We start from the raw sequence: 20,606 nt of genomic DNA, 5'->3' as shown, positions 1-20,606 counted from the left end.
ATTTATTTAATGGTTTTTTTTTCGATTAAAGCCCCTAGTAATGTTATGATAATCCTAGAAGTTAGCCACGTGCACATTAACAATTTTCGTCTTAGCTCTTCGCCGAGATGAAAGGCTTTTACACAAATAAATGAAGCAAACTAAGTATTAATACAAAGAAACATTGACGATCTTGCTTTTAGAAGAAGCTTCGCAATTCTCGAACTCATGGCAATAAACTATGAAGTATATGTTTTCTAGGAAATATGGCGCAGGGGGGGGCAAATTTCCTGGGACACCAGTTTAGGTACAGGGTGGTATAGATTATGAATTTTTCGTGATACTACAAAGACTACGGCGTTTAGATGTATTACTATAGCTATTGCACTGTTTCATAATACGCCAGCTTATCATTTATATTTGCTCAGCTCTGTTGCATTTCTACATTTACTTAATCTGAATGAGCTAGTGTGGCAATTATATCTTAATTTGAAATCGCCTTCGCTATGACCAACATACGATTTTATATGGTTGGAATCGTTTCTAACAAGTAACAACCGTTACTTGGTATACTACATTAGTATTTAGACATTTACCATTCAGTGGGCATGAGGATTTATTTCTACAATTACACTGTTTTGGTTTCGTGGTCGTGATTTGGCATCGCACATATGAACTTAAATATACTCAATGAGCCAGAAAACGAACATGGACATTTTCCATTATGAGCAACGGTGATGGTTCGTACGTCCAGGCACCTTAGTTTGTATAATGATGGCAAATACTTATTAAATTGATAGTTTGGTGATTGGCATAGTCATTCAGGTCTAGGACATTAAAATTCGTCACTTCCTTTTGTTCAACTACAAAATTTGACCGGTTCCGATGGCAATTCGGTAGCGGGTGAACACTGAACAGGGCCGCAATCTACCCGCGATGTCCACAATAATTAGCCTACGTAACTCACTGATCTGATGTAACTTGGCTGGGACTGGGACTGAACCTTCACAGCTCCGTTTCAAAGTCGTCTACAATCATACACAAGAATAACGATTGGGTAAAAATAGCAGATCATTTTTTAATTTTGTTTATTTCCGGTACCAAAAACCAAAAACATTCCCACTCGGTGAAGGGAAATGTAATCTAAATCTTAATACAGGTTTAGATCAAACTTTACCTTCATCAGAAAAAACAACTTCAAAATCCTGGAAATCTTTCATCCTTTGGAGATAATCCAGCAAAAAGTCACGGGCTTTGGTTATCTGAAAGCAAAACATTACATATATAATGATGTTCATTTAACCATAGACAATCCAAAAGACATCTGGATTGTCTTCTGGATTGTCTATGATTTAACATACCATACAAAGCAGACGTATTCATCAGGTTTGTCTGGAAAAACGGAGGTAGAAACGTACTATTATATAGTAGGACAATTTAATTTATATATTTTGACTAAAGTGCAGTAGGTACACGAGAACATTTCTGGGCTAGCTATATGCATGGTTATGGGAATAAATCTGAGGGATTAAGCAGTTGTACCCATAGATAGGTAGCCCAGAAATGTTTTCGTTCGCGTGGCGCTCGCGCGTGTACGCGAGTCAACTCGGTTTATTATTATCACAGAGGAGAGATGGACAGAGAGTCGACTCGCGGCTCCACGCGTCCCCACTTTTTTATTCGCACTTATTCGCGCGCGCTAGTAAGCGTTTACACCCGATTCCCTTCTGGTAACCTCCGAGCACATTTTTAATAAGGAAAAATGGAATTTTTGCCAGTAAAAATGCAATTTAAAAAAATTTAACCGCTTTGGCTGAAATGTTCCAAACGTTTTTTGTAGTGTAAGGTAAGAGCTAAAATATATTTTCTTTAGAAAGCCCAGGGATGATATGCTTGGTGAAAATTTGATCAAAAAAGTTTGAAAAATGACTGAAAAAGTATGTAATCGAACAGCAACTCTGCTTGAGAAGTAAAGATACATAATTATGAATATTTTCAGTGAATATTTTTTGTATCATCAAATGGTACTAATTATTAAAAAACTGATATCCTCTGCGAGTTAAAGTTATATAACGCCTAAAACTCTGTTTTGTTTTGAAATGTTTTGCTATGTATTTTGTCGATATTTTAAAATTCAAACGCGAATTTAGAAGTTTTTTTTGAAATTCGTCCTATATTGTTATCCCACAAATATGCAAACGCTTTGCTGCTAGTTGACAAACAGTAAAAAAGCAGCTATGACAACGATTCACTTTGGCAAACACAATTTGACAATTCGGGTAAAAATATGGCAGCCGACAAGAGTAATCAGAACTCACTTACAAAACAAGGATTTTAATATTGCTTTTAAAAACAGCACGATCATTTAAACCCAACAAAACAAACAACTCACCGTTAATCTCCCAAATTTTAGTCCAAAAATGAAGATAATCCGACCCAGTTCAAAAAAAATCAATTTTTCACCTATCGAACAGCGTTTTTTCTATACTTTTGTATTGAAATGTGGCCAAAAGAGCTTACCAGAAGAGAATCGGGTGGTTGCGTGGCGCGTGGAAATGACGTGAGAATGACGTGATATTTGGCAAAACTCGGGGACACTCGTTTCAACATTAAATCGGAAGAGTCGACTCTCTGTCAATCTCTCCTCTGTGTTTATTATGGTGTCGAACGGAAACATTTCTGGGCTGCCTATGTTGTACCTCCCTAAATTGCTCCTCCTTTTGTTCTCTCATCTCATCACTCAGCCCAGGATGGCAATCTGAAAGAAAATCAGTTCAGCAGCCCTCAAAACTTGAGACCGGAACCGGTAATTTTTTAGTACAACGGTTAGCCAAGCAAACTGCATGAATCCACACAGCAGAAGAAAGGTAGCATTATTGCATTAACCACCTTTCTTCTGCCGAACGTGACAAACCGCTTAGCTAACCATTGTATTTCGGATTCAGGGCAGGCTAATTTGGGATTTGAAACCAAAATTGGCCATTGTGAGATTATAGTTAAAGTGGAATCACAACCCAATTTTACTAACCTGGATAATGTATCGAAATCTCCCTCATTCTAAACGCCTTTATGACGTCCGATTTTGAACAATTTCTTGACAATGATAGCACTCTGCAGGCATGTTCCAATTTAAGTCTCGCTTCATCAGACTCTTTGTAAAGTTTCTCGTATTCTGTTAAATAAGCCATGTAATTAATTATATACGACATTTTACTTTTTTATACCCAATAGGACTTCCAATTCAAAACAGTTTTGCCTGAACTCGTCCGAGTATAAACACAATATCACAAAACAACTTATCTGTACGAACTCAAAAAAAACGCAACCACTTAAATATGCAGGAACATTAATACAGCTCTAAAGCGCAATAGATAAGCACCTCTGGGAATTGAAAATGGCTGAACTATGGTGCAAACCAGAACAATATTTATGATTTTTTTTTGACGGATGATCCGTCTGTAGTACAAATCGGGCCACTAAAATAATCACTTCTTAGTCCAGTGTTACCACAGAAAAAACGTGAAGGAAATATGAGTTCGAACGGGTTAAAATTAAGAACAGTAATGACTGTATAGTACTTTGAGGACCAGGAGTTTGATCAACTGTCCTTTGTAGAACTTTCAGATATTCTGAACATGCTTCCTCATATCCTCCAGTGATCAAGTGGCTATAAACAAGTAAATAGTGTAATAATTATTTATAAATATAAGAGTAGACGTCAGGAAGCATTTTACCAATAAGCCCATCATAAACATGCCATTTGTAAAATTAAGTGCATACACCTATTAATTTACTTACTTCAAAATTACAACGAAATTCTACATACCTTTTGGCTTTTATTAGATACACGTCTAAATTACTCTCATCCAATTTTAAAGACTCCGCAAAATCACTAATGGCGTCTTTAAAATTCTTTAACTACAAAAATATATAAAAAATCAATTGGCATGTATCTGAAGCTGAAGTTGACGTAAATGGATGTTAATTCGTCATTACCATAAACGAACAGAGTCCTCTTCTGTGATGAAGTTTGGCAAGAAGGAGTCGGTTTTTTGGATCCACTGTCAAGGCTTGAGTGAGGAGATTAAAAGCTTCCAAGAAGTTCTTACTTCTGTATGCCTGGCATGCATTAGCGTTCAATGATTGCAGAGTTTTCAGTCTCTATTTTAAAACGAAATGGGTAACATTAACCTAACTTAGGGACAGTTCACATGAATTACCGAGATTTAATGAAACGTTGATGGTAGGCCGACTTTTGAGGTATTGAAATAAGTGTTTTTGGAACAAAACAATCACATGCTATTGTTAGGATGATTACACGACTACCAGAATCGCGTTATTTACTCATTTCAATACCTAAAAGTCCATATTAAATTCTACGCTTCGTTAAATCTCAGTAACTGGGCTCATGTCAAGCCAATGCCCCTCGGGCTTAGCATTATAACGAATGAGCCGTCTGGCCCGTCTAGTCCCTGGGTACGAGGTTGTCTCAGTCTTCAGGCTATGTGCGTACGCAGGAACGTTTTCAAGCGTTTTCACATATATACATATAATGGAAAAAAAATTGTATGATCCTCGATCCTACCAAGTTATAATATTTTAAGGCAATAAACAGATCAGTTTGGTCGGTTTATTGCATATTTTTGAATAAAGAAACAAGCACATCTCGAACCATAGTCTATGGTGGGGGGTGAACCACCACTCCCAACCAGGGCTTACCTCAGAAATCATTAAGCTTTTTTGGTGTCCCGGATCGCATCTCAAGGCATTTTCAATGATAGCTTCATAGGCCGGTTGAAAGGATCCCTTATAATAAAAAAAATTTAACAATAAAAGGATTTAGTAAAGCCTGGGTTTTCGCCTGTTAGAGAGTAGTAGTTTTCCAATATACTTGTATAAGCAAAATGTTCATCCTAGAAATATTGTTTAAGTTAAGCACAGGTTTCAAAACCTTGGACCCCGTTATTGTGAACTGGAGAAAATCATTTTCTACCTAGAACTCTCAGGAGTGTATTCGAAAAGTTCACTCACACTCAAACTCATTGAGTGGGAGATCTGCAGTAAATTAGATCCACATGTCAGTATTTAAGCTCAGAGAGGAGTTTGATTTTCAACGTTTTACCTCCATTGATTAAAAAAGGGCCTCTAGTTACACTGCAATTACACAGCAGGAAATTTTGCAAACTTATCAGCTTGCATGGTTGTGTCAAAAATTGGAGTTTAAATAGATGTTTAAAAACTGACGTTTTGATAGATTTATCAAGTACTTCAGTTAATTCCTTTGCACTCATTGAACAACGCTTACCTGGTTGTACAAACAGATTCCACGAACATACCAAGCATCTGAGTTCTTTTCATCATGGTATAGCACAGTGCTAGATAACAATGTTGATAAATAATATAATTAATATGTATATGGATGATTCCCTGTCATGTGTGTGACTACCCTATACAGTTTCTATTGTTGCATATAGGGCCTAAATTTGAAAAGAAGAGAGGGCACATGCACATACAATCCTCATTATCACACACAAACACACACATTAGTTAGAATTGTATGACTGTATGTATTACTTTGCATCCTTTTTGCCTTCATCATAATCACCCATCATGGCATGGAGATCTGCCTTTACCACTCTGTATTTGTCACTATCAGGTGATTGGGCTAACAGATTTTGAGTGTAGCTTAAAGTCTAAAAACATTGTAGATCTTAGTGCGCACGGTAGATCAGGCAATTCCCACAACAGTTCAAATGTCTTAAGCTAACACAAACCTGTTTAAGATCTCCTCTAGTATAAGCACATGCTGCCAAGATTTCATAGCTGAGGATTTTATAGAACCTGGAGTACTAAAATTCATACAAAATAAAGATGTATGTACCATATAAGATAACACCACAATAATTTCTACTTTTATATAACACTTTAAAGAAATTCCTCAAAAAACCTGTGATTTTGACATTTGATTAAGCTTGGCAATGCAACGGACGTCTGGTCCTATCAATTTGTTTGCATGGTAGACCTAGCTAATTTATATTTGTTTCATATGCCTTTTTGTTCATGCATGTTCAAATCCACTGCTCATATTATTGTCTTAGAGAAAAAACTTTCACATTCCCAGTATGTATAAATGTATATTTTCGCTTTAATGTACAATCAGGGTTGGTAGATAGCTGTATATTTGAGTAGGCCAAAAACAACGTCACACCTGTTTTCTTCGTCTTGGCCTTTTGTTTTCTTAATAGCACTAATTATATTTTGGCCTCAAATATTTGGATATTAATAACCAACTCTGTGTACAACACATACCATTTTAGCCAAACTGCTGGAATCAGGGTCTATTTGTGCTAGCTTTTCCAAATTGTCCTTGGCCAACTCCAGTAAACCCTGGGCTAAACTGCACCTTGCAATTGTTAGATATGCCTGTAAAATTTTTTAAAACTTATTGTCAAAATTAAGTCACCTTACCAAACCAGAGATATTGTTCCTAATTATCTAGTGATGTAGCATGTATATATATATATATATATATATATATATATATATATATATATAATATATAATAATACAATATATATTATATATTTAGTCTATATATATTTATATTTAGACTTAGAGGTCATGGAGTGTGGACTTATTACTCTGTAAAACATCAACTTCTGATCAAAAACATACCTGAAAACAATTCTCATCCAATCCAATAGCTGATGAAGCATCTGTGTACGCTTCCACAAAATTTCTAATCATGAAGTATGAAGCAGCTCGATTGGCAAAATAAGGTGCAAACATGTAGTCTGTAGCCTCTACAGAAGTTAATTATTATAATTGTAAAGGTTTCATGGTATGTAGTCCATAGTGTAACAGATTTGTCCTATGTGTGCAGTCATTAAACCTGCATGCTTCAGAATTAACTTGGTAAACTTGGTATTAATTTACCAGACAATTAAATTAAAATAATTGGATTAAATTTGCATGCATGGCATCATCCTGGCAAAAAATAGCCACTGCATGAGATTGGCACCAAAAATGAAGTTCATGGAAATAAAGCAATTTTGCAGAGTTTATAAATAGAGATCGACTATATTATAATAATAGCTCAGTTATCCACAATTAGCTATTAAACGACTACCCATTGTGCTTAATTGTGTTATTTATTCTGGAAAACAATTAATTCTAATCCTTTCAGTTTTAAAATAGTGTCTGGAGGCAATTACTAGTCCAATTAAGAGCTACAATTAAGCTAGCTGAATAATCCACTCCAAAAATAAACTGATCAATATTTTAGCACATACCAATTGCTTTTGAATATAACGTTATAGCACTTTCATAATCCTGATTTTTGAAAGCTGTACTTCCATCAGTGTTAAATTTCCTACAGCTGATAATAACACTGAACATAATTTTATGTCATTTAAAAGCAAAGGAATACATTTGATTTTGAAAATCAACCTTACTATGTACCTTTCTTGTTGCCTGTCAGGGCTATCCTCACCTTCATTCAACATTTCTTGCTGGAAAAAGAATTGGATAAGGATCAATAAAACATTTGCTAAGCTCTGATATTGTTAATTATTCTGTTAGAATTATAGTCAACAAAAATCCTTGACATGCATACAGCTAATGGAATATATGCAATTAAAATTTGTATATTTTCAGACTAAAAAGTGTACCTGCAGGCTGGTCAAGCTTGTATTTAGTTTAGATTGATTTATACCGAAAGTATTTAATATGATATTGCAATAACATTTTTCTAAGTAGCTGCAATATTTAAAATAATAACCCAAATTTGGAAATGCCACGTACGTATATATTTATATTTACTGGCAGTCAAAATATTGGATGAATTTCAACTTACGAACTTATTGGTGGGAAATCATGCATGTATTGATATCGTATTTGTTTTGATTTGGTAAAACCGTACGTAACCGCCGGTGCCAATATATTCTGAAATTGATTCGACTCTGATTAGCTAGATGACAAAGATTCAATCGAAAATATAAATAGAATTTGCAATAGCTGAAGAGTGAATCTCTATAAAACAAATAGCTCTTAGACTTAGACTCTTTGACTTAGTGTTGTTTGAAGTCTCAATTAACAAATATTGACTTCATAACTGTCGGATCAGTGTCGAGCGGAATTAAGCAATTTAGTAAACCGCTCAATAATAAGTGGCGGAAATTATACCCAAATATTTATTTCAGCGGAGGGCATACTGAAACGAGGTGTAAAGTGGCGCATAATATAATAATCCTGGGAGGAATTCTCCTGGCTAACGAAGGTCACGCGATACTCCCTTCCTAATTGCGACACTTTTATTACAGTAAAACCCGCAGATTGCGGAATTACAGTTTATCTTTCATTGCCAAATGCCAAACACGTGTTTTAGATAAAAAACATTGGAGTTACTGTATTGGTGTTTTGAATATTAGACTGTTAAATTTTTAAAGAAGGGTCACAGATGAATGTCGTCTGTCGATGTGCGAGCATATAAGCATGTGACACCATTCTGAATCATTAAAATCTTTGAGCGTGTCTGATCCTGTACCAGGCGTGAAAATGAAAATGAATACTTCGGTAATTAGCGGTTTTAAACAGTCAACAATCTTGATCTTGCAAAAAATATGACAGTAAAGCTATACACAGAGATGCTGAGAATAGGTAAAGTGAAACTCTAATAAAACGAGTCTCATGAAATGCCTCCTTTCACATCCAGCCTTTACAGAAGTTTTGCGATTCTATATTATAAAATATTACTTACCGATATTGTGAACTCAAAGAGTCCAACTGTATTTTGTGGAGGTTGGTTTTCGAAAGATGCCACTTTTGGCGTGAAATCTAACGCTTTCTTCCTCGGCGTAAAACTGAAAGACAACGTAGATGGGTGTAAGACATATATTGGGTAGGAACACCCCTGATTTTTTTAACGGGTACATGTACGTGCCCCCCCCCCTTGTATGAAAAAAATCACACCCACCAACCAGTCGTTGATATACGTGTGACGATACTACTTATTTTGATTTTCAAGAATATTCTAGAATTATTTTTACTATTAATGGTTTGTCTAACCCTAAATTCCTAATATTGAATAACTCTAATATTTTTACTTTGATAAAATTTGATCATTCTTAATTAAGAAACGTTTCGTAAAATAAGAAATATTTATTTGTGGACGCGTGAAACAAAAATATACAACACCTCCACGGCAAGATTATTTATGTCCTTTTCAGCACAGTTGATAGCATATGCACGGTTTGGAGACTAAATAAAAGTACAATACAACTCATTAACTATGTTACTGTCCAGGTTTAGGCAAAAAATGGCTCCTTTCTCCTCTCGTGTCTATTGTATTTAAGCCAAACTTAAGTCCCGTACAGACGGGCAAGTTTTCCTTGACAAGCTTCATTTGCTCGTGTGTACGCGAAAGTTTTCCTTGACAAGAAGCCTTGTTCAAAAGTTAGTCATGCCAGTTTTTCAACAAGGAAAAATGCTCGTGTGTTCGGCCGTCAAGGAAAACTTGACAAGGAAATGCGCAGTAGGGAACAGCGCAACAATCTTCGAGCCAATCGAGCAGGCTTTTGAAGTTTTATCATTTCTGTTTGTTTTGAGATTCGGTCGTCTACTCATTTTATCATGGCTTATAATTACTATCGTAAAATATACTCATCGTAAAACTTGTCAATAAAAATTTGTGTCAAATTTTTCGCATACACACGAGCAAATAAAACTTTGCAAGGAAAACTTGTCAACGAAAACTTGTTCGTCATACACACGATCAAGGAAACTGGTCAAAAACTTGTCAAGAAAAACTTGCCCGTCTGTACGGGGCTTTACCAATGACATGACATTCCTCTTGCTAAAAAATGCCATTGGTTTATCTCTGCAAAATACAATAGAATGATATGTGATGAAAAAGAAAATTTTTAAATAGTTAATGAGTTAATAGTAGTTTTATATGGTCCACAAACTATGTATATTCTATTAACTGTGTTTCCAGCTGTGTTGAAATTATTGTCAAGATTTGCCTAGATCGACATGTTGTCATAATGGGTCTATTCTTTCAGTATTTCTGATTACATACCCTTTCGACTTTTGTTCTGCAATAACGTTCGACTTTCTCATTTCTAAATTGCCCGTCAGGAGCCTGTTGTACGAAGGTCGGATAGTAGGTTTTTCAATCGTTGTACCCTTAACCACATGTTACTACATTTTCACTTTCTTTTCAATAAAGACCCAATGGACCTTACACGTACGCGCTATAGATCAACTTTTCACCTAGGTGAAAAAAAGGAAATTTTCGAAAAGGGCATACCGCATATAGCTACGTACTAAACTTAGTAAAATTGCCAAGTTTGGCTGCGATTTATTGTAAAGCACGGAAAATATAGCCATGCGAAGTTGGCAAATTTTGTATACTTCTGTATTGCGGCCGGAAGAGTGTATGTAACTAATAATAGTATCAGAGGGCTTTTGACAGACTATCGCATTTTTAAGACTTAGACGTTAAGGAATCACTACGGCCTGTGTCCTTACTGCTCTGGCCTGAGCTTCGCAATAATCTGTCAAAAACAAATCATATTCCGCTCAATTTTCCATCTACCAAAACCTCTCTATTTATATCCATGCCCATGGTGTGAAATGCCCTAAAAAACTGTAGTTCCCCTAAGCTTATGCCAATAACCACAGCAAGCTGACAATTTTAGAAAATACAAAAACATATTCCGAAAATAGACATCAAGAGCACAAGATGTCTATTTTCGCAACGAGCCTAAGTCAAGATCAAAGTTCGCATAGCTATGACCTAGTTGCAGAAGTAGTTAGCATTGCATGCACAACCGTTAATTCCTTTAATTTGCGTCTCCAAATGAACCTACGTGTTTCATACAAAACAATGCTGTTTATTATGATGAATACAACAGCGTTTTCAGGTTTTTCATACAAAGCTCTGTGCTTGTGTAAATTTGCAATAATTTCTGTGTCATATCCTCAGACTTCCGAAAGTATATACCATCAATATATGTATGTGTTCCTGTAAAAGATTTGCGAATGTTTATATGTTTGCTAATTAGCCATTTCCCAATTGAGCAGGGTAAATAGGAAATATATTAAGTCTGAAACAGCAAATATAAGTCTGAAATCATTTGTCCCTAGGGCCAAACAGTCCATAGATGCTTTGCGGTTCAGGATTATACCTAGTACCCTGCTCGATTGGGAAATGGCTGATACTATTGATATCATTTCTACCCTGAATAATTTGAGCAATTGTAAATTTTGAAGATCATTGAAAATTGAAGTTAGAAGTTAAATCAGGTTTGGATATTAGAAGATTAGTTTGAAAAAGAAATCCTCTTATTACTTATACTAATATAAGATTTTTCAAGACAAGAAGGTTTTCAAAATTACAGTAAATATTGATAGTCATAATAAACATGATTGAGCAACTTAAATTTTATTATGCACAGCACAGCCAGGTTGCACATTTCCTTGAATGGCCACTTGCACCCACTGAGAAGGGGTGCAAGGGGCCATTTGCCCTGATTTTCACTTGTTCTTAATAATTTTAAATATTTCTTCTTCAGAAGAAGAGACAGCTGAAAGTAAGCTGTTAGCACCAAAGTAAAATAATTAATCATAATGTGAGATAATGTAAAACGATTTTTGCTAAAAAATAAAATCTTGTTATACAATTTAAGAAGATATATTAAAGAAAAAATAATATAAGAGGAAATGCTGACCCCAAGTTAAATAATAGTATAACGATCACTGAAACATTGAGTACCAAGAGACAAAGAGCCTGTCTTACCTGGCTTGGATTGAATAGTACTGTCGAGTACATCCTATCAAGTGTTCTTTCTGAGCCATGCAGACCCGTTCCTTCCATCACTATTTCCCCTGTATATGATGAGTGTATATCACTGGTGTATATGTGTACTTCGTTCCTAAACCATTATGAATAATGATGAATAAGTGATTTGAAATACAACCACTTTGTTAGCCATTTTGAACGGCATATTTTCCAGTCGCGACCACATAAGTGTCGCGGGAAATATAGAGCATTTAATCTGCTAACGTTTATTTGCGTAATTAATCGACAATTTCATCGATATCTAATCGAAATGTCAAAAACTCGACAAAAGTTGAAAGCACGTTCGGCCACGCTGTTTGAAAATATTTTGAAATTGCCCGCTTTTTGAGTTTTTGGGCCTGTGGCCGGGACGGAGTCTGGGACTAGACTTCTTCCAGTGTCTTCTCTTCTGACTCATCTAGCTTCTTGACTTCTTCTTGTTGCACAAGATCAAGATGTCTGCAAAACTCGATCAAGTTAGGGATGTTAATATAGAGAGCGGTGGTCGATCTAAATACATTCTAGTGAAGATGGCAATAATGAGAAATATATTGTTCAGGGATATGAAGGGCAGCATACCATGTGTAACATTCAGGCCCATACATATGGGGTGCAGTCAGCAGTGTCAACTGGAGCAGGCGTAATTTTATCGTAACAGATTGCCTTTCCGTTGTTATCAAGAATTTGAGATGCAAAATGTTGCAAAAATTGCCATATTTGAGAAATCACCTTGGAATTACTGGGTTTTCACTTGTTGGTAGGGGGATTATTGGCAATAAAAACATTATAGTATGTTAGTCACACATACCCTCTCCTTGAGAAAGAGATGTACCATATGCATTTAGCACAGTATATTAAACTGTATAAGGTATACTAAACATGTTCAGTGGAACCATAGGTAGAACTGCTTGGTATAAATAGTCCCCAATTTTCATGCAATTGGCCTAGTTACAAGAGAAAAAGGAAGTTTAGGATGTTTTATTAGCTGAAAAGTGAAATACAATAATATGTCATTGACAAGCTAAGAATAATTGCAGGTAATATGTTAGAAAGTTTGAACAAAGTTAATTGGGTGACCCACTAAAGTAAAGACCCTGTTACTTAATTACATGACTTGATTAATTACATAAACTTATTACATGACTTAATTAGCAGTACACAAATTGTATAAACAAGTTTATCTATATACATACTTACCTTCACTTCAGTTTTAGACATATAATAATTATTCATCATCAAGCAGACTGATACAAGATCAGAAACATTGTCTATTGCAATTCAACAGCCTGCTAATAAGAGCTATCAGAATGGTTGGATTCCCTCTCCATTTCAACATCCTTGTTATCTTGTGGTTTTGCGTAGGACACACAAACCAACCAACAAAAGAGTTCTCGCCTCTAGAATTTCTTCTTTGTGGTGGTGCCTCTTGTCTAGAATTGATTCTTTATAAGGAAGAAGATGTTAGGGCACTGAACATTATCAGATGGAAAATGAAGGCAGGCTTGATTTTTAATCTCAACCTTCCTTCTTAGTTGAGCACAATAACAAAACAATATAATATTCAGCGACAAAGATCAGTCTAGTACACCTGGCTTTACAAGGATAATTTACAAAGATAAACCCAAATAAAATGATAGAGTATATTCTTGTTTCTTTTACATTCATATTCCATAAAATATATTTTAAATAAATTGTTACTGTAATATCAATCAGGGGCGTAACTATGGGGTGGGGGATGGGACACCCTTTCAATGTTGTATTTATTTATTTTTGTAGCACAAACATGAAAAATGCCGGGAAAGCACATTTTACAACACTATTTTACAACCACTGTTTCATGTATTTGTTTTCAAAGATAAAAAAGATTTTTAGGTGGTCTGTGCACCTGGCAAATACTTTACATATTTGCAAAGAACCTTGGCAAAAAAATACCTTTAACTCCACCCAAGCTATGCCCCATCTCTGTTTGCTATAACCTATTTTTCAATAGTAAAATTTAATTTAATTAATTATTAATTTAACGGCTTTAATTTGCCACATTAAACTACTAAAACATGCAGTTACATTGTACAATACAATAAAATATTTGCTTACCACAATCATCAGAATTATTATCTAATTTATGTAGATTATTTATATGTTTGTTATATAAATCGGGATATAAATCAGGAGGCACTAGTGAGATAGATAAAAAATACAAGAGATAAAATCATGTTTTTTGCTTAGTACCCACTGTCAGTATTGTTCTTTAAATTGGTTGATCTTGGATTAACTGAGCTTATTCAGAGCTCAAAATAATCTACAACAGAAAAAAAATGTATTTGTGGACTTCAATTTGAAAAACCGTGTTTCCATTCGCTTAGCAAGAACATATTATATTAAAATTCTAATACAAAAAAGACTTTACCTGTGTTTGAAAACCACACATGGTTATTATTGAAACGATTCTTCCTTTTCAAAAAATCAAGGAGAATTTGACGGGCTCGTTGTACCTGCAAGCAAAACATTTGCTGAAGCCAATTTTAACGAAATGATTTGGAAAGCTCCGATCCACCGTCACCCCTTTGCGTCAAGTGAATAAAATTGAGAGATTTTATTCTTCTTTGTAACTCTCTTTTGAATAAGTTACTTTAGTATTATAATAAGCTTGAGCCTTGCGACCAGGCGCAACTGTGACCAATACAATAATGGATATTTAAATTAGTATGTATTGTACGAGCTAGTAAGTCAACGATTGTACCTCCTTGAATGTTTCCTCTTCTCTTTCTTGTATCTCATTACTCGCCCCCGCATGGAGATCTGGGAAAAAGAAAAGAAACAGTTCAGTGGAGCGCAAGGTGAGGGGTGAATTCAGATCAAAGAAGGCAGATGTGTCCGAATTTTGGGGAATTATGTCAAATTAACATAATTATATTATAATTGTATTTGGGAGAATCTTTCAGGCTTTTACAAGTAAGCAGTACCATCTCTTTTTTAGAATTTTTTGAACCAAACATACATTCTAATATCCCTTACAGCATGCACCCTATCCATAGCAGGGCGAATGGCTTGCATCACCCTCCCCTCTACATTAGCCACACTCGTTCAATCCCTGGTGCAAGAGTGCATACCGTATTTACTTGATTGAGCGCCGCATTTGCGATAAATTTTTCTTAGGAGTGACGCACTGTCAGAATTGTTGAAGACGCTATTGCTAAATCGGTCTTTAGAATTTTCGTAAGGCGCAGGTCAGTCGTGAAGGCAGAGATTCCAGTGATTTGTGCGAGGAGGTTTGTTTTCTGTAAAATGTCCAAATCATAGGTCCAAATAAATGCTCGCTGTAAAAATGGGGACATTTGGCTACATCAAACTTTCAATTCTTTTTATTTAAAGTTCTTGTTACAACCACAAATAATATTTTTTAAAGAGCGCCGCCCTCGATTAAGCGCCGCATCTGAAGTTCTAACGAGTAAATACGGTCTCAAACGAGTAAATACGGTATAGGAAAAACAACTCGAAATTTTAGCACCATGATAAGTACTAAGTAGCTGACTTCACTCTGCAGAAGGCCCGAACGATTAACCCGGAAAATCATTGATATCCACCCACCTGGATGATGCAGTCGCGCCTCCCTACGAAAGGCTGCCTTCACGTCCAAGACTGAACAATCTCGAGTCAACGATAGGGTAAAGAGGGCAAAATCGAGGTTACACTCCTCATTGTATGCTTCTTCAGATAATCGATAATACTCTGTTGAATATAAAATATAATTCATATACTGTAAACTTCATTTATATGCGAAAGGGCTTCTTGCTCTAAGATTATCTGCTTAAAGTGGACCAGTAATCGGATCCTTTCAAACGAGACCGGACAGATTTGGGACCGTGTTTGAACTCGTCTGCCTACGTCTGGTCCCGTGTAAACTGGATAAAAAAATCTTTCACTGAATGAATAAAAATCTCTGGTTTGTAAACTGAGTATCTGAAAAAAGACGTAACTGAAACAATATCGGGCAAGATACCGTCTAAGCCATGGTGTCAAATTAGCATCTGACTAACTATCAATGCTACATCCCGAAGAGATTTTCAATTACTCGAAAACATCAGTTATTGGAGGTAGAGTACCTGGTATGCCAGTCATGGCGTAGATTTCATAATGTGCTTCACTGGCTTTCTCATACTGTCCAATTGCGAAGTAACTATATGGATAGTATAATTATAAACATATTATACATGGTATAATTATAAACGATCAAATACGGGATCAGAAGACGATACTTAAAAAAGGGCAATGTCAGCAAGGAAGTAATATTTCCAATTCGCTAGCTACTGAATATTCGGAAAAAAACTATTACCTAAAAAAGAAATGTTTACACTTAGGGGGGGGGGAAAAGAACGTTTAATTACTATCCATACCACTTCGCCCTGAAAAGATGTGCTTTCAGATGGCTGACATCCAACTCAATGGCGTCTGTGAAATCCATAATGGCTTTTGGAACCATCTTTAACTGTACAGAAATATAGAAAAAATCAATTTCCATGTTTCAATTCTTGAACCTGATCGTCAGTCGGGACTCGGGCCACTCAGGTGATGTTTAATAACGATGTCAACTTTATACAGTAGATTTTTATATATATATATATATATATATATATATATATATATATATATATATATATATATATATTTATTGAAAGACTAGCTTAGCTACTCGGAGTTTCACGCTATAAAGCTTCTATCTATAGTAAGCCCACTGATGCCCATTTATACCTTAGCGCTCAGTCATCGCACCCTAAGTCTCAGATACGGGGTATAGCTAAAGGTGTAGCTCTTAGGTTAAGACGTATCTGTTCTGAGGATAGTGATTTTCTTGCTATTAGTAAAATATACGCTAAGTATCTGATAGATTGTGGTCATAATAGTACTCATGTTAACCAGGTATTTGAGGAAGTGGGTTCGATGACTCGACATGAAGCGCGAAATAAAAAACCCAAATCTAGAGGTGGGAAATGTGTATTTGTAACCAAATACAATCCTCACGCACCCAACATCGCCAGCATTTTGGCTAAACACCGTGATATCATTGACACAGATGAGCGTGCTAGCGCTATTCTTCCCAAGGATTCTATCCAAGTAGCATATACCAGGGGTGCTAATTTGAAAGAGCTGTTAGCCCCGTCTAACCCTTATCGTATTATTGGGCCTGTTGCAAGGTTGTATTAAATGCACTGCCAGGAGATGTGATTGTTGTCAACATTTCTTAAAACCTGGTGGTGAGTTTGTGTCAGCCGTGACGGGGAGAAAGTTTAGTATTCGTAAGACTTTGACGTGTACCTCTGAGCATGTTATTTACCTAGCTGAGTGTGTGGCTTGTAATCTGCAGGGCATTGGTTCTACTATTAATTTCAAGCCCCGTTTAGCTAATTACAAGTCCCACATTAAACATGGTCGTAGAACATGCGGTGTAGTTAACCATTTTATTGATAAGCATGACAATAAGCATTTGAAATTGAAGTTTATGTTGATTGATCAAAACAAAGAGGATTTAAGAAAGTGTGAGAACTTTTGGATAGGAATGTTACTGACTAATTTGGGTGGTTTGAATAGCACTCATGACTTTTCTCAACAATAGGCTATAATTTGTATTATGTATTATGCATGTTCTTCTCCTTATATATTGGACTTATTTGTATTAGTTAGTTAATTTCTGAAGAAGGCTGCGGCATGTGGCCGAAAATTTAAGCTTAGTATATTTTTAATAAAATCTTTTAGTTTTACTTCTGGCCGTGGTAGTTACAATTGTTTCCTATATATATATATAATATATTATATATATACATAGTTATATACATAGTTATGCTATATAGTCTAAATTCATCTATAAGGTATAATAGGTAGGAAAAACTGATTGGTCTAATTTCTGTGCTGGTTTGATCTCAGTTTGGAAAACTTACCGGTGCAATAGCTCTACTGCCCTCGTGATTGGGATTATATTGCAGAGCATTTACAACGATGGCTATAAAGGCTGCTTGGACACGTCCCTAAGTAAAATAGCATTTTTAAAGTAAACTTGCAGAGTTTTAACATTTGGGGAGAGCTTTAACATTTTCTGTCGTAGTCTCCTGCACATGCTTAGTACAGCCTTCAGCTATGTATAATTAAGGAATCCTGGTATAGCTCATGCAATGAGTGCATGAATATAGGAGATAAAGGAGAAAGTTGATATATAGGTTCTAGTATTTTATTTTATATAATACCCAATTAAATTTAGAGCGTTTAATTGGTTGATGACGATCACGTGATATTGAATAGAAAGCCTCATTTCCCAAGAGTGCAATGGAAAGCGTTCCATTGCACTCTCCAGAGTGCAATAGTACTATACATTTTGTTCCATTGCACTCTTAATGCTTTCAGTAAATACCATCCATCAAAATGCTTCTCGCACATATGGTTGTTGATCCATACAGTATGTTTTTTAATAAATTATATTTTTGAAATGAGACAGTCTATTTTGGTATTATATAAAACAAATAATGAATGTTTTCATTTGTGCAATGGTAAAAATATTTTCACTTGGTGAAAGATGGAATGTTCCATTCAACTCGGCTGTCGCCTCGTTGAATGGAACATTCCATCTTTCACCTCGTGAAAATATTTTTACCATTGCACTCATAAACATTTATTATTTGTATAATATACAATTGTAACAGCAATCATATTAACCAGGCTAAACAACAATACTGCATGTTCATGGGGTGAAGCACAACATTGTTCACTTCTTATATGACAACCTCATCAATTAATTTTTTGTGGTATACACCAACCAAACTGCTTTTCAATCAAACAAGGCGTAATTAAGTTATGTTAGCAAATAAATTATTAAAAACACTAGGAACAATACACATGTAAAAATCAAGTTGTCCAAAACAAGAGTTTTTTGAGCAAAATTGCACAAAAAAATTGACTGCTTAGAACAGACATTAGAATTAAATTAGAATTAAAACAGGAGGATGTTTGTTTGGTTTTGTTCAACATCATAGCCATTTTTCATGTACAATGTACAACTACCATCTTCTTTATATTTGTTGAATGCTTAATTAGAGAGCAATTAACAACTTTCACCTTATAATACAAGAACAATCCCAGATTATACCATTCATCAGAACTTCTTTGCTTCAACAATGGCACAGAGCTAAATAATTTTACAATAAACATATGCTCATGCTGTTTTTCTTGACGCTTCTTCATATTTCTTATCATGGTTGGAAACTTCTTACAACAAATAGTAACATTAAATAAATGTACTATTCAAATGAGCACTGTGTACACTCTTGTTTAAAATCAACTTTATTTCGGCTAAACATTTTCACTGATCAAATAAAAAATATTAAAATTCAATGGTCAAGATTTAATCCAATCGGTTACTACCTTTATAGGCTCTTTATAGAGGACTATATCTATGTAAACAGGGGCATATGGATGTTTTATTTCATATTTTGCATTAATTTCATGGAAACAAATTTTTTGACATGTTATTGAAACTATTATGTGGTCATTGCGGTGTACTGCCAATAAATCATTAGGAATGTTAACAGGCCAATCATTTTGGTGGATGAACTTAGGATAACATAAAGATGTTATAAATTAACTCTAACTCTAAGTACCTTTCTGCAAGTTGTTGATCAACATGATGGCTTGGTGTATTTGTGTTGTGGTCGTCTGACATCTATGAAAAAGAAATAGAATAAAATAACAGAAATCTCCCATCTTGACATTGACCAATTCAATAAATCACAGTGAGTAGATAGTGACAACTTACTCATCTAGTAGAAGAAGCCTATATTTTACCTCCATTCGTTAGAACAACCTATCTTTTACATTGATAATATATAAACTGTTGGAAAATTTGATTTATACATTTGAATTGCTCCAGAGTTAAGGTAAATCAAGTAAAACAACTAGGTCTATGGCGGGAAATGCTCAAATGCATTTATACAGATAGATTTGGGCAGGCTAGGCCCCTGGCTTGGGAAGATGATAATTCTTTATGATGTTTAATATTAAATAATCGATGATAATAGTTTTAAAAATTGAGACATAATACAGGCACATTTCAATGATTTCATCCCTTCGCGGTTCACTATTCAGCCATCAAAATTCGATCATCATTCAAATACATCAAAAGTTTTGCAACTGACAAGTGTTCTATCAATTTAATACCATATACTGATTAGAGTAAACCCCTGTTTACACTACGCACAACTACACACGGCACGATATTTGGTACGGCACGGAATTCAGGGCCGTAAATATATATTAATATATAATACAGACAGTAATTAGTACAGACAGTGGAAGCTGACCGCGCGCGTAAACAAACTAGTGTGAAGCTACCACAGGATTGACCACAGGATTCGCTAGCACGATAATCATCCGCACTAAATTCGATACGTAAACACAATATATTATTATTTATTTTGCCGTTAAAAACAGGCAGTATATCAATGAAACTGGTATCGATAGAAAGCTTACATAACACAGATTCCGAATAGATAATTTTTATCCTGGCCCAAATTCGTTGTCGAATCTTACAGCTCCTGAAACGCAGACGTCTGCCAGCCTGAGATTCGAAATCGCATATAATGATGTACGTTAAATGCGCGTTGAAGTACGAGCGAAGTAAAAACCAAAAAACGGCTTCAAAATTTATGAAATTGGTATCGATAGAAAGCTTACATAACACAGATTCCGAATAAGACATTTTTATCCTGGCCCAAATTCGTTGTCGAATCTTACAGCTCCTGAA

The 20,606-nt window shown here is 35.3% G+C and overlaps 2 protein-coding genes across 11 annotated transcripts in view; both read right to left on the bottom strand.

Annotated features, from left to right (window-relative positions):
- Window positions 1-413: 413 nt before the first annotated feature.
- Window positions 414-12,227, bottom strand: LOC114541804 (dnaJ homolog subfamily C member 7-like). Of its 3 annotated transcripts, XM_028561612.1 has the most exons (20): window positions 11,780-12,227; window positions 10,058-10,251; window positions 9,811-9,856; window positions 9,175-9,237; window positions 8,738-8,840; window positions 7,441-7,490; window positions 7,272-7,357; window positions 6,655-6,782; window positions 6,289-6,402; window positions 5,754-5,828; window positions 5,554-5,672; window positions 5,285-5,354; window positions 4,699-4,785; window positions 3,976-4,140; window positions 3,806-3,897; window positions 3,558-3,646; window positions 3,008-3,151; window positions 2,679-2,737; window positions 1,157-1,241; window positions 414-1,007 (listed from the first exon to the last, which is right to left on the bottom strand). In XM_028561612.1, the coding sequence occupies exons 6-20, from the start codon at window positions 7,482-7,484 to the stop codon at window positions 985-987; spliced, it is 1,380 nt and encodes a 459-aa protein (XP_028417413.1). In that variant the 5' UTR covers window positions 7,485-7,490; window positions 8,738-8,840; window positions 9,175-9,237; window positions 9,811-9,856; window positions 10,058-10,251; window positions 11,780-12,227; the 3' UTR covers window positions 414-984. The 3 variants fall into 3 exon arrangements, with proteins under 3 accessions (XP_028417413.1, XP_028417412.1, XP_028417411.1); XM_028561611.1 differs by lacking the exon at window positions 9,811-9,856; XM_028561610.1 differs by lacking the exons at window positions 9,175-9,237; window positions 9,811-9,856.
- A 959-nt stretch (window positions 12,228-13,186) lies between these two features.
- Window positions 13,187-20,606, bottom strand: part of LOC114541807 (dnaJ homolog subfamily C member 7-like) — a 33,636-nt gene continuing 26,216 nt past the window's right edge. For 4 of the 8 annotated variants that reach the window (XM_028561621.1, XM_028561616.1, XM_028561619.1 and 1 more), the window contains 9 exons: window positions 19,465-19,526; window positions 18,923-18,992; window positions 17,755-17,841; window positions 16,216-16,307; window positions 15,925-15,998; window positions 15,410-15,550; window positions 14,562-14,620; window positions 14,229-14,313; window positions 13,442-14,120 (listed from right to left, as the gene is read on the bottom strand). In XM_028561621.1, coding sequence (XP_028417422.1) covers window positions 14,104-14,120; window positions 14,229-14,313; window positions 14,562-14,620; window positions 15,410-15,550; window positions 15,925-15,998; window positions 16,216-16,307; window positions 17,755-17,841; window positions 18,923-18,992; window positions 19,465-19,526 — 687 coding nt within the window. In that variant the 3' untranslated portion in view covers window positions 13,442-14,103. Of the gene's footprint in view, window positions 13,264-13,441; window positions 14,121-14,228; window positions 14,314-14,561; window positions 14,621-15,409; window positions 15,551-15,924; window positions 15,999-16,215; window positions 16,308-17,754; window positions 17,842-18,922; window positions 18,993-19,464; window positions 19,527-19,619; window positions 20,233-20,606 lie in introns of those variants that run through there. The other 4 variants (XR_003689352.1, XM_028561615.1, XM_028561614.1 and 1 more) reach the window with 4 other exon arrangements.

The sequence above is a fragment of the Dendronephthya gigantea genome, unplaced genomic scaffold (genome assembly GCF_004324835.1).
Source record: "Dendronephthya gigantea isolate DGI-Jeju-01 unplaced genomic scaffold, DenGig_1.0 000310F, whole genome shotgun sequence".
Classification (NCBI taxonomy): Eukaryota; Metazoa; Cnidaria; class Anthozoa; order Malacalcyonacea; family Nephtheidae; genus Dendronephthya; species Dendronephthya gigantea.
This window is presented reverse-complemented; position numbering and strand designations above follow the sequence as displayed.

Excerpts from the sequence above, each read along its gene's own strand:
- LOC114541804 (XM_028561610.1), bottom strand. The coding sequence starts at position 10,098 with ATGAGAAAGTCGAACGTTATTGCAGAACAAAAGTCGAAAGG. Across the intron at positions 7,358-7,440 it reads CCTGACAGGCAACAAGAAAG|CTGTAGGAAATTTAACACTG; the intron begins GTACATAGTAAG and ends TGTTATTATCAG. Across the intron at positions 6,403-6,654 it reads TGGATGAGAATTGTTTTCAG|GCATATCTAACAATTGCAAG; the intron begins GTATGTTTTTGA and ends AAAATTTTACAG.